General features: G+C 47.2%; 1 protein-coding gene across 2 annotated transcripts in view; it reads left to right on the forward strand.

Annotated features, from left to right (window-relative positions):
* Positions 1-13,324, forward strand: part of MON2 (MON2 homolog, regulator of endosome-to-Golgi trafficking) — a 522,785-nt gene that overhangs the window by 77,270 nt on the left and 432,191 nt on the right. For both annotated transcript variants that reach the window (XM_033958262.1, XM_033958263.1), the window contains exon 6: positions 3,992-4,089. In XM_033958262.1, the coding sequence (XP_033814153.1) occupies positions 3,992-4,089 (98 nt within the window). The remainder of the gene's footprint in view (positions 1-3,991; positions 4,090-13,324) is intronic.

Genomic DNA, 13,324 nt, shown 5'->3' on the forward strand with positions numbered 1-13,324 from the left:
CTTCAGGAGAACAGCCGCAAACCTGGCATCACTGCTGTTTCTTGGAAGCTGCAGAGGAATGGGATCCAGTTGCTTGGGGATGCCTGATACTTCTGAACCTTTGTATCTGGCCCTGGAATGTCCTTTGATTAGAGGACACTCTTGAATACTGGCAAAACCGCCGGGAGTCATGAAAATTTCCCTAACTGGACCCCCTTACATTCTGGGGTATGCTATCTATTAAGGATTTCGGCTTGCGATCCACCACACTAGCCACTGGAAAAGAGTGTGGCTAGCATTCATAGATAGACTTCTAGTTCCATACACTACTTCAAGGTTACTGTATTTTCACGCAAATAACGCGCACCCGTATAAAACGCGCACACGGGTATAGCGCGCAGAAATCACGATGATATGTACAAAAACTTTGGTATACCGCGCTCACGGGTATACCGCGCATGCTGCCCGACGCTCCTTTCGCCCGCCCTGACTTTCCGTGCGCTGTCCCGACTCTCCGTTCACCCCCCCCTGACTTCCGTGCACTGTCCCCCCTTGAAGGTCTGTCCCCATCCTGAAAGCCTGATGCCCCCCCCGACGTCCGATACATCCCTCCCCCCGAAGGACCGCCGACTCCCCAACAATATCGGGCCAGGAGGGAGCCCAAATCCTCCTGGCCACGGCGACCCCCTAACCCCACCCCGCACTACATTACGGGCAGGAGGGATCCCAGGCCCTCCTGCCCTCGACGCAAACCCCCCTCCCCCCAACGACCGCCCCCCCCAAGACCCTCCGACCGCCCCCCCAGCCGGCCCGCGACCCCCCTGGCGACCCCCACGACCCCCCCACCCCCCTTCCCCGTACCTTTGGTAGTTGGGCCAGAAGGGAGCCCAAACTCTCCTGGCCACGGCGACCCCCTAACCCCACCCCGCACTACATTACGGGCAGGAGGGATCCCAGGCCCTCCTGCCCTCGACGCAAACCCCCCTCCCCCCCAACGACCGCCCCCCCCCAAGAACCTCCGACCGCCCCCCCAGCCGCCCCGCGGCCCCCCTGGCGACCCCCACGACCCCCCCACCCCCCTTCCCCGTACCTTTGGTAGTTGGCCGGACAGATGGGAGCCAAACCCGCTTGTCCGGCAGGCAGCCAACGAAGGAATGAGGCCGGATTGGCCCATCCATCCTAAAGCTTCCGCCTACTGGTGGGGCCTAAGGCGCGTGGGCCAATCAGAATAGGCCCTGGAGCCTTAGGTTCCACCTGGGGGCGCGGCCTGAGGCACATGGTCGGGTTGGGCCCATGTGCCTCAGGCCGCGCCCCCCAGGTGGGACCTAAGGCTCCAGGGCCTATTCTGATTGGCCCACGCGCCTTAGGCCCCACCAGTAGGCGGAGCTTTAGGATGGATGGGCCAATCCGGCCTCATTCCTTCGTTGGCTGCCTGCCGGACAGGCGGGTTTGGCTCCCGTCTGTCCGGCCAACTACCAAAGGTACGGGGAAGGGGGGTGGGGGGGTCGTGGGGGTCGCCAGGGGGATCGCGGGTTGGCTGGGGGGCGGTCGGAGGTTCTTGGGGGGGGCGGTCGTTTGGGGGGATTGGGGTTTGCGTCGAGGGCAGGAGGGCCTGGGATCCCTCCTGCCCGTAATGTAGTGCGGGGTGGGGTTAGGGGGTCGCCGTGGCCAGGAGGGTTTGGGCTCCCTTCTGGCCCAACTACCAAAGGTACGGGGAAGGGGGGTGGGGGGGTCGTGGGGGTCGCCAGGGGGGTCGCGGGTCGGCTGGGGGGGCGGTCGGAGGTTCTTGGGGGGGGGCGGTCGTTGAAGGGAGGGGGGTTTGCGTCGAGGGCAGGAGGGCCTGGGATCCCTCCTGCCCGTAATGTAGTGCAGGGGGGGGTTAGGGGGTCGCCGTGGCCAGGAGGGTTTGGGCTCCCTTCTGGCCCGATATTGTCGGGAAGTCGGCGGTCCTTCGGGGTGGGGGTGCGAGTGGTCCTGCCGGGGGGGGGGGATGTATCGGACATCGGGGAGTCGGTCGGGCAAGAGGGCTTGGGCTCCCTCTTGCTCCGATCGTGGATGGCGGGTGCGGGTGGGAGCGCGTGCGAGCGGTCGTTCGGGGTGGGGGTGCGAGCGGTCCTGCTGGGGGGGGTGAATCGGGCGTCGGGCGGGGTGGGAACTATGTTTTAAAAACTTTTGTATACCGCGCTCACGCATATAACGCGCGAGGGGTATGCGCGGTAGGTAAAAACGCGTATAACGCCGCGTTATATGCGTGAAAATACGGTACTCATGATCGACTCAGCAAAATCTTCTCTCAGTTCCCTCTATTCTCCAGATAGTCTATGACACAACTCGTAAAACAATGTTTTCAGTCATAGCACCCACACTGTGGCATTCCCTTCCTATTGATCAGTAGGCCAGAAAATTGTGCCTCATAATTTAAATCAAGCCTTAAGACTTTTCTTTTTAAAGATATTATCCTTATCCTTAGTATTCTTATATTCTCTTCTGCCTTCCCTTTTGATTTTTCACTTCCCCTGTCCATTTTCTTTTTTTATTATATAAAGTATCCTTTGCGGTCTTCCCTTTTCTTTCCACTGGGGTGCCGCAGGGCTCGGTGCTTGGACTCGTGCTCTTTAACATCTTTATAAATGAACTGGACATAGGTACGACGAGCGCGGTGATTAAATTTGCGGATGATACGAAGTTATTCAGAGTAGTAAAGATGCAGGAGGATTGCGAAGATCTGCAACGTGACATAATCAAACTCGAGGAATGGGCATCGACATGGCAGATGAGGTTCAACGTGGATAAGTGTAAAGTGATGCATGTAGGTAACAAAAATCTCATGCACGAATACAGGATGTCCGGGGCAGTACTTGGAGAGACCTCCCAGGAAAGGGACTTGGGAGTTCTGATCGACAAGTCGATGAAGCCGTCCACACAATGTTCGGCGGCAGCAAAAAGGGCAAACAGAATGCTAGGAATGATAAAGAAGGGGATGATGAACAGATCAGAGAAGGTTATCATGCCGCTTACCGGGCCATGGTACGCCCTCACCTTGAGTACTGCGTCCAGCACTGGTCGCCGTACCTGAAGAAGGACATGGTACTACTCGAAAGAGTCCAGAGAAGAGTGACTAAGATGGTTAAGGGGCTGGAGGAGCTGCCGTACAGCGAAAGATTAGAGAAACTGGTCCTCTTTTCTCTCGAACAGAGGAGATTGAGAGGGGACATGATCGAAACATTCAAGGTACTGAAGGGGATAGACTTAGTAGATAAGGACAGGTTGTTCACCCTCTCCAAGGTAGGGAGAACAAGAGGGCACTCTCTAAAGTTGAAAGGGGATAGATTCCGTACAAACATAAGGAAGTTTTTCTTCACCCAGAGAGTGGTAGAAAGCTGGAACGCCCTTCCAGAGGCTGTTATAGGGGAAAACACCCTCCAAGGATTCAAGACAAAGTTAGACAAGTTTCTGTTGAACAAGAACATGCGCTGGTAGGGCTAGTCTCAGTTAGGGTGCTGGTCTTAGACCAGAGGGCCGCCGCGTGAGCGGACTGCTGAGCATGATGGACCACTGGTCTGACTCAGCAGTGGCAATTCTTATGTTCTTATGTTCAGTATAGTCTCCCTCATTATTTTTAATTGCTTGTGTTAATACCCCTTTACATTTTAGTGTAATTTTATGTGAACCGCTTAGCTGTTCTCTGAAGACACATCAGGCACTCTCTCCCTTTTCTTTTTCTGGAACTGAACCTTCTCAACTGCAGACTCAAATTGAATCATGATGGCGGAGCATAGAAGTTGTTGCCCATGTTTGGAAATATTTCTAAACATTTCTTAGAAAGTTCTAGAAAAAAGGTCTGATCAGTGCCAAATGACAATGGCATCAACCATTTGTATGGTGATTCCCTTGTTTACAGAGAATATTTGTTAGAGGTATCTTCAATTTTATGTGCAGTGTGTATAGATCTTTTCATTTTGGAAGTTCTATCAGAACCTGTTTACAATCCTAATTCATGTTTCTCACACAGATGCTGTAGATCAACCTGTTCCAGTTCCAGGAAACAGTAACAGAAGATCTGTCAGTACTCTGAAACCATGTGCTAAGGATGCTTATATGCTCTTCCAGGTATGACTCATCCTTTTAAGGCATATTTACATTATAATTTTAGTTATTAAAAAACCTGGATTGTTTTTGTCCTTTGCATGTAAGGAACATATGCTTTTTAGATGTCACCTAATGCATTAGTGCTGTTCTTAATACACACCCACAGTTAACTCCTTGGCTCTCTAGAGGTTCCTTCCAAGCACTACTTATGTGTTTATTTAGATTATTCTCATCTCTTCCCAAGTAAACTCAAAACAGATTACAGTTTAAAAATGTTATATAATATTAACAACATGACATAACATTAAAATATAAATTCACAACAGGCCACAAAATAAAACACGGAATTCATGAAATGACCTTAAGACCTAAGCTATTTATCAAACCTTCCATCCTAATCATAAATATAGAAATGTCATAAAACTAGAAAACCCAGATCTTCAGTCCTTGATTCACTTCCATTAAATCCCAAAAGGAATATATTGAAAATTAGAAGGATTTTACAGGAAAATCCTCATATGTTATTTATTGAATGGAAATCTCTTATCAACAGGTACTCCTCTCCCTTCAGACAGTGGTATATGCAGTATTTCACTATTTTCTTTTCTAGATACACTCTGGGAGATTTTCAGCCGGTGGTGGGCAGTGTGGTGATCGCCAACTGCTGGTGCTGACCTGAAATATTCAATAATCAACATACATATCCCCTGGATCTTCTTAATTAAATTCAAATTTTTAGATCCTCAGCAGGCTTATTTATAGATTTTTTAATGGTAAAATATTTACCACATCAACTCCATTGGTCATTGGATCTGTTTTTAACATTTTTACTATTTTTAACATTTAGCATTTTTACCATTCCATACTTTCATTAGTAATTTATTATTTCTTTATAACACTGTATGATAAAAGCCACTTATCTGCTCAGGCTCAATGAAAGAAGTGCCTCTCCCAACATGATCATGTTTCAATTTAAACTTCCTCAGGGTTGAGGCTCCTCCACTGTTCTTTTGCACTAATTTAGAACATAAGAACATAAGAACTGCTGCTGCTGGGTCAGACCAGTGGTCCATCATGCCCAGTGGTCCATCATGCCCAGCGGTGGCCCTCTGGTCTAAGACCAGCGCCATAGCCGAGACTAGCCCTATCAGTGTATGTCCTTGTTCAGCAGGAACTTGTCTAACTTTGTCTTGAATCCCTGGAGGGTGTTTTCCCCTATGACAGACTCCGGAAGATTATTCCAATTTTCTATCATTCTGGGTGAAGAAGAACTTCCTTACGTTTGTACGGATATCCAGAAAAAGCCCGACACGTGTGGGCCACTGTTCGCAGGCTGTTAGACCTGCCAGCAATAGAGCCAGTTCCAAAAGAAGTCTTTGGCTCAGTAAGATACTCAATATATTTCATCATGTTAAAGAAAGGCTCCTTGCTAGCAGAGGGCCGCAGAGCAGTTCACCAAGTGGTGCACCTGCTGGAGTGTCTTGGTTGGGTGATCAACATGAAGGAGAGCCACCTCGAACCAACACAGGAATTGGAGTACCTGAGTGTCAGGTTTCACATGGCCAGGAACCAGGTGTTCCTCCCGGATTCCAGGAAGCTCAAGTTGCAGAGTTCCATTCAAGCCAATAGGCAGTCCCAGCTCCATCAGCCTGGAGGTATCTGCAGATCCTGGGCGTCATGGTGGCGACCATAGATGTGATTCCATGGGCCCAAGTTCAGCTTTGGCATCTTCAGCAGTGGCTTCTAGCCCGGTGGAATCCCCAGTAGGACCCACTGGCTATCTCTCTGCCTTGGATGGTGGCAACCCGCAGCAGCATGTGCTGGTGGCTGTGTCCGGTGAATCTGAACAGAGGGTTCCCTCTGAGAGTCTTGGACTGGGTGCCTCTAACCATGGACACAAGCCTGTCCGGATGAGGGATGGTGTGTGGATCTGTCCCGGCACAGGGCCGGAATCTGCTCTAGAGAGTAGATGGTCGATCAATTGCCTGGAGTTGCGAACGATTCGGCTGGCCTTGTTACACATTCAGGAGTGTCTCCATCAGAGAGCTGTTCGGGTGTTCTCTGACAATGCAACGGCAGTCTCCTATGTCAACCACCAGGGAAGCACGAAGAGTCTCTTTCTGTACCTGGAAGCTCAGATGCTATTTTCCTGGGTGGAAAAGCATCTGGTGGTCTTGTCCATGGCTCACGTAGCAGGCATAGACAACATCCAGGCAGACTTTCTCAGTTGGCAGATTCTGGACCCAGGGGAATGGTCCCTGTCCAGGATAGCGTTCAAGGCCATAGTCTGGCGGTGAGGATGTCCTTCCTTTGATCTGATGGCTTCTGCCAAGAACAAGAAGGCAGCCAGGTTCTTCAGCTGCCACCAAGAAGTTGACAGCAAAGGGTTGCACTCCCTGGGGCAACCTTGGCCACAGGGAGAGCTTCTCTACGTCTTTACCGTAAATTTATCGTCTATAATATAAATGTAACATGACTGAAAATGTATCGTCTAATATGTAAATGTAACTTTAACAAATTTGTAACTTCACTGTAAATGTACAGTCTCTTCATTTGTTAACCGCATAGAACTTCCATGGTAATGCGGTATACAAGAATAAAGTTATTATTATTATTATTTCCCTGTGGCCCATGATTGGGCGTGTTCTGCGCCGAGTATCTTTCCACGAGGGCCAGGTGATCCTGGTGGCCCAGACTGAGCCAGAAGACCGTGGTGTGCAGACCTTGTGGCGGTTGAGCAGGGGAGTGGTTTGAGCCTTACTTGCCACCCACGGCTGCTCACACAGTGCCCCAAAGCGCTTCACAATCCATACTATTTTGGTCTTATGGCTTGGCTCTTGAGCGCGCGGCTTTGCCAGCTAGGGGCTATTCTTCTGGGGGTCATTGCTATGCTCCTGCAGAATAAACAGAAATCCACTTTAGTCAGCTCATGCAAAAGCCTGGAAGTGCTTTCAGGCTTGGTATTACAAAGGCTCAGGTGGATCCCTCGGCTCCTTCTGAGGCGCAGGTTCTGGATTCCTTGCAAGTGGGCCTTCAAAAGGGCCTTATGGTATCGTCACTCTGTATTCAAATTGTGGGCCTCACTTGTTTGGATCCTGCTTCTTTCAGGAGTTCTCTATGTGTCTCACCCCAGACATGACCCGTTTCTTACGGGGCGGGGAGGCTGTGGCCTCCTTTGCACCTGCCTTGTCCAACTTAGAATTTGAACCTGGTGCTCCACTGGCTGGCTCGTTCGCCCTACGAGCCCCTGGATCAGATCTCTCTGAAGGATCTTACTATCAAGACTGTTTTCCTTGTGGCGATCGCTTTGGCTCATAGAGTTTCGGGGCTACAAGTGCTTTCATGCAGAGATCCCTTTCTTCGCTTCACTGATTCTGCAGTCCTCTTGAGGACGGTTCCTGCCTTTCTTCTGAAAGTGATCTCAGCTTTCCATGTCAATCAGGAAGTTCGCCTGCCCACCTATGTTCCATTGGGCTCTAAGTCCAAAGACCGTGTTTTGCGGTCTCTGAATGTGAGGCGTCTCCTTCTGAGATACTTGAAGGCCATAAATGACTTTTGTCTCTCGAACTATCTTTTTGTGCTAGTGGTCCTGTCCAGTGGGGCAGGCCTGCTTCTGTGGCTGCCATCTCTTGATGGATCTGTGCGGCCATTTCTAATTCTGATGTGTCGACGGGGGAGAAGCCTCTCCTTGGGATGAGGGCTCATTCTACCGGAGGAATGGCTTCCTCTTGGGCTGCATCGAAAACTGTTTCTCCTGAGGAGATCTTTAGGGTGGCCACTTGGGCCTCCCTGCCTACTTTCACTAAGTTCTACTGACTGGATGTGGCAGCAAAGCAAGATGCATCCTGTGGGGCTTTAGGCCTGGTGCCAAGCTCATCGGACCCCCCTGATGTGCTGGGACTGCTTTGATAATTCCCTAAAGTGTAGATTTCAGAGGTTATTGTACAAGAACGAAATATTAGGTTATTTACCTCTGCTAATCTTCTTTCTTGTAAATATCCTCTGGAATCTACATACTCGCCCAGACTTGTCTGACCGATTCGCAGGTCACCTGCCCAGTAAACTGATAAGTTGGATTTCTGCCTTTGACCAGCCTCAATAAGAAATTCCACTTTTGTTCTTTTGTGTGCGGATTGGAGGTCACTGGGTGGTTGTCGCCTTCTAAACCTCGGGCTATGTGTCCTTTAACCAAATTTATGCTGTTTTCAATTGGTTTATTGTTCAAATTGTTCTTATACAAAGTTTGGCCTTAGGGCTCTGTTTGTTTTCACTTGTTGTTCATGAGCAGATTTAATATGTGTAGCGGGGAGTTTCTCGCCCTCCTTCTCTTCTTTTGTTTCCTGTTTTGTGCTGTAGATCTCTGGCTTGTGTACTGACTGAATATTCAGGAGTAAGTCACAGCAGATGCACACAAAGGGACGGGCTAGAAATTGGTTTCAAGTTTCCTACAGTTTCCAGGCTGGAAAGGTAAATGACCCTAAGGTGTAGATTCTGGAGGATATTTACAAGAAAGAAGATTAGCAGAGGTAAGTAACCTAATCTTTCGTTATCATACAGTGTTATAAAGAAATAAATTACTGATGAAAGTATGGAATAGTAATATTTTGAAAATAGTAAAAATGCTAAAAAAACAGATCCGATGACGAATGGAGTTGATGTGGTAAATATTTTACTATTACAAAATCTATAAATGAACCTGCTGAGGATCTAAAAAACAGATATTCAATGCCAAGCTATTTCGAGCGAACAGCATTGAATATCCAGATTTACGCTGGCTAGCCAGTACATGTCTGATAAAGCTTATATTCCTTAGCATCAGCAGCAGATGAATCCAGAGACTAGTGGGCTGAGCCCATCTGTCAGCAGGTAGAGATAGTGTTCTGATTCTGAACTGTGCTTTATTGGATGTCAAGCCTCCTGGTCAGTCAGTATGCTCTATCTCCAGCAGGAGGATGAATGAGCTGTTTGGCTCCTGGGCTGGCCTAGTTCAGTATAGCTGAAAGGTGCTTTGTGTGGTGCCAGCTTTAGGGGATACACTTGGTCACCCAGGTCCTTTCCCCACCCTCTTATTGGGTCTGAAGTGCAGTTTCTCTTTCCCACACTTAAAACCCCCCAAAACAAAACATTATACTGCACTGAGTCATATAAGGCCTTCACCAGCTGCCTGTGCTGACTGGAGAGTTTCTGCTGCAGCCAGGGACCATTGGTTGTTTTCTCTTTCTCCTCCGGGCCCACAATTTGGATGTGTCCCTTTAAATTTCTTTTGGCTGTCGGGTGCAGCGTGGTTGTTTGTGGCTTTAGTTCTGATGGCAGCTGAAGTAGTTAAACACTGCTTGCATTGTGGGAAGTGCCGAGCAGCTTTGGAAATCTGTTTCGAAGGTTATAGAGGCTCTCTTGCTGCGTATCCAACAGTTGCAGGCTCTGGAGGTATTTCCTGCATGGGGAGGGGTGGCTTGCTTCTCCTTAGCTTACTGTGGTTGTGTTGCCTTCTCAAAAGGAACTTTCTGCGGTTTCAGCCGTGGTGGTTTTGAGTTCAGAGCTTGCTTTGCCTTCCTCCTCGGCCTCTATTATTCCTTCTCAGACTGAAGTTCCAGCATGGGGCAGACTTTTCCCTACGAGCCATTTCCCCTGGAGTTTGTTCTATTGATGCACAAAGCTTATTTTCTCTGAGGGGTAAGGGATGGTGGAGCAGGGGTTTTTTCAGGCATTCCAGGGGTTTTGGACCCCACTCTGTTTTCAACTTGGGCAAGAGTATGTAGCCACCAAGTGCAGGTGTGTTTTGTCAGTATCTGAGGTGGGCTCAGTGTCTGCTTCTTCTCCTGCACATTCCTGTGAGAATCAGGCTGTATCTGTTTCGGATGCGCTTTGGAAGAACTTAGGGAATTGAGGATATGGTAGTCCAGGAAGCTGATGACCCCACGGCTGTCAGGATCTTTCACAGGGAGGTGCTCCCTGCGTTTATTACCAAAATGCTGCAGGCCCTAGATATTTCCTTATCTGAGCCCATGTCCATGGCCTCTGCTAATCCTAAGATGGCTGTTAGAGAAAAAAGCCTTAAGAGCATCAATGCCAAATATCCTAAGATTAAAAGTAAAAGAGAAAGGCCTATCCAGATGATATAAAACAAACCATTAAGATACCAATTCTATGATTTAGATGTTATAGTAACAAATATAGATGATTATTTGTTTTCAATAAAAAAATTTTCACGTATCTACTAATTTTGTTTTTGTTTTTTATTCTCCCTGAGCAATTTTAAGCTGTGGTGGGCATATCATCTCATAAAGACATCAATCTTCAGAACCTCTTATGATATATATCATTTCAAGTTCCTGTCTTGTATATATTTTATAATCATCTATGCCCACCACCTCCTATCTACTTTCTACCTCGTTTTTATTTTTAACTCTTAAATTAATTACCCACAGAACAATAGGTATAAGTGTCTTTTTTCAAAATGTTATAAATCATGTGAGACAAAATATTATAAAGCATGTGAGACAAATCTCTCCTAATTCTAATTGAAAGGCACCACTTATTCTCAAATTTATGGTGGATCCTGCCATTATCAATGTTGACAATCAAGAAACTCCCGACGTCCTCTCTATGTTAGGACATTTAAACCCCAACAGGTCTTCTTCGGAGGAATAATAGACATAAGCTGCCTTTTTGTAAAACAAAAAGCAATGCAATTAATACTCCATTATTATATATCCTATCCTCTCCCAAATCCATAAAAATTACCCTTTCATGTGAATTCAGAATTTTCACATGAACCATTTAGAACTTGGTTTGGGTGAGGTTTTTTTTTTTAGAATATTTTAATTAAATTGGTTTGATTGTGAATACTCACGGTAAACATTGTATTTGATTAAATGCATGGTATTAATATCTGTTAAGTGGAGTACTCCAGATGCCATGTTATGGACAGTGAAGGCTGCGGCAAGCCTTTATCCTATATCTCAGGAGGATCAAAATAGGCTTTTTGCTTCATGTAGATGTTTTGGTAGCTCCGGTGACCAAGAAGACTGTGCTCCCTGTGGAAGGGGGATAGAGCTTAAAGATGTGCAGGATAGGAAACTTGAATCTTCTTTAAAGATGTCTTTTGAGGTTTCAGCTCTTCCTTTACAGGCAGCAGTCTGTAGCTCCTATGCCACAAGGGCTTGTGTCAGCTGGGTTCAGCTGATTATGAATTCCTTGGTAGAGTCTTGATGCACAGTTCCCTTTGGAGTTTCCTGACGCCCAGCTCCCTTCAGAGTTTCCTAATGTGGAAACATGGCTTGCATATGTGACTGACTCACTTTGTGATCTCATTAGGGTTTCTGCAAAACAAATGACTTTGGCTGTGAGGGTGAGACAATTTCTTTGGCTTCATCATTGGTCTTCAGATACGATATCTTTCTTCAGCTGCTTTCAGATATAGGTCTCCAAGTAGTCCTAAACTGGTTCTCTAGATTTCTTTTGTGCCGTTCATATTCAGTGAACCTTGAAGGTAATACATCTGCTTCATGGCAACCTTCCTATGGAGTTCCTCAAGGCTCTCCGCTTTCACCGATATTATTTAACCTCTATATGACCACTGTTAATATTTTTAAGTTGTCTACTTGTAAAACCTTACATATGCTGATGACATTTTTATCCTGATAGAGATAGATCTGGATACTACTGATTTATTGACTAAAGTAAATCTTTGTATCTTGAAACTTCTAATGTGGGCCCAGTCTGTTCGGATGAAATTGAATGCTTCTAAGACGAAACTGCTGTGGCTCGGCCCAAAATTGGATTGTTTCCCTAGTTCTGTAGTACTGGCTTCTGGATCCTCCCTACAAATTGAGTTTTCTGCTAGGATCCTAGGAGTCCTCCTCGACTCCTCACTTTCTTTCAAGGATCAAATCAACTCTGTGATTAAAAAAATGCTTTTTCAACTTATGCATGCTGAGGAACGTCAGACACCTTTTTCATCAACACCATTTTTCCATCTTGGTTCAGTCGATTATTTTATCTCACCATAGTGAGCATGCTTATGGAAACACTGATCAAACAGAAACTTGACACAATCCTGGACGAGGAAAACCTACGTGATCCCCACCAACACGGATTTACCAAGGGCAGGTCCTGCCAATCTAATTTGATTAGCTTCTTTGACTGGGTAACTAGACAACTGGATGCTGGGGAGTCCCTGGACGTAATATATTTGGACTTCAGCAAAGCTGTTGATAGCGTCCCACACCGCAGGTTATTGAACAAGCTGAAATCGCTGGGATTAGGGGACACGCTAACTGCATGGGTTAGGGATTGGCTAAGCGGTAGACTTCAAAAGGTAGTGGTAAACGGTACCCCTTCCAAAACGTCAGACGTGACCAGTGGAGTGCCACAGGGCTCTCGGTCTTGGGCCCGATTCTATTCAACTTATTCATAGGAGATATGACCCAAGGGCTTAGAGGAAAAGTATCATTGTTTGCCGACGACGCCAAACTGTGCAACCTAGTAGGTAAAAGCAACATAGTAGGTAAAAGCATTTTGCCTGACAGTATGACGCAGGACCTACTACTTGTCATCGACTTGGCAGTGGTCATCGACTTGGCAGCTAAGCTTCAATGCTAAAAAGTGTAAGGTAATGCACCTGGGTAAGAGAAATCCGTGCAGAACTTACACACTAAATGGTGAAACCTTGGCTAGGACCACGGCGGAACATGATTTAGGGTGATCATTCGTGATGACATGAAGGCTGCCAATCAAGTGGAGAAGGCTTCCTCCAAGGCAAGGCAAATGATAGGTTGTATCCGCAGGGGTTTTGTCAGCAGGAGACCCGAAGTCATAATGCCGCTTTACAGGTCCATGGTAAGACCTCATTTGGAGTATTGTGTTCAATTCTGGAGACCACACTACCGGAAAGATATGCTGCGAATTGAGTCGGTTCAGCGAATGGCCACCAGGATGGTCTTGGGGCTCAGGGATCTCACGTATAAAGAAAGGCTAAATAAATTGCAACTGTACTCACTTGAGGAACGAAGAGAGAGGGGAGACATGATTGAGACGTTTAAGTATATCACGGGCCGTATCGAGGTGGAAGATGATATCTTCTGTCTTAGAGGACCCTCGACCACCAGAGGGCATCCGCTGAAAATCATGGGAGGCAAGTTTCATGGTGATTCCAGGAAGTACTTCTTCACCGAAAGGGTGGTCGATCATTGGAACGAACTACCTCTGCAGGTGATTGAGGCCAACAGCGTGTCAGATTTTAAAAGAAAATGGG

The sequence above is a fragment of the Geotrypetes seraphini genome, chromosome 9, assembly GCF_902459505.1.
Source record: "Geotrypetes seraphini chromosome 9, aGeoSer1.1, whole genome shotgun sequence".
NCBI classification, from domain to species: Eukaryota; Metazoa; Chordata; class Amphibia; order Gymnophiona; family Dermophiidae; genus Geotrypetes; species Geotrypetes seraphini.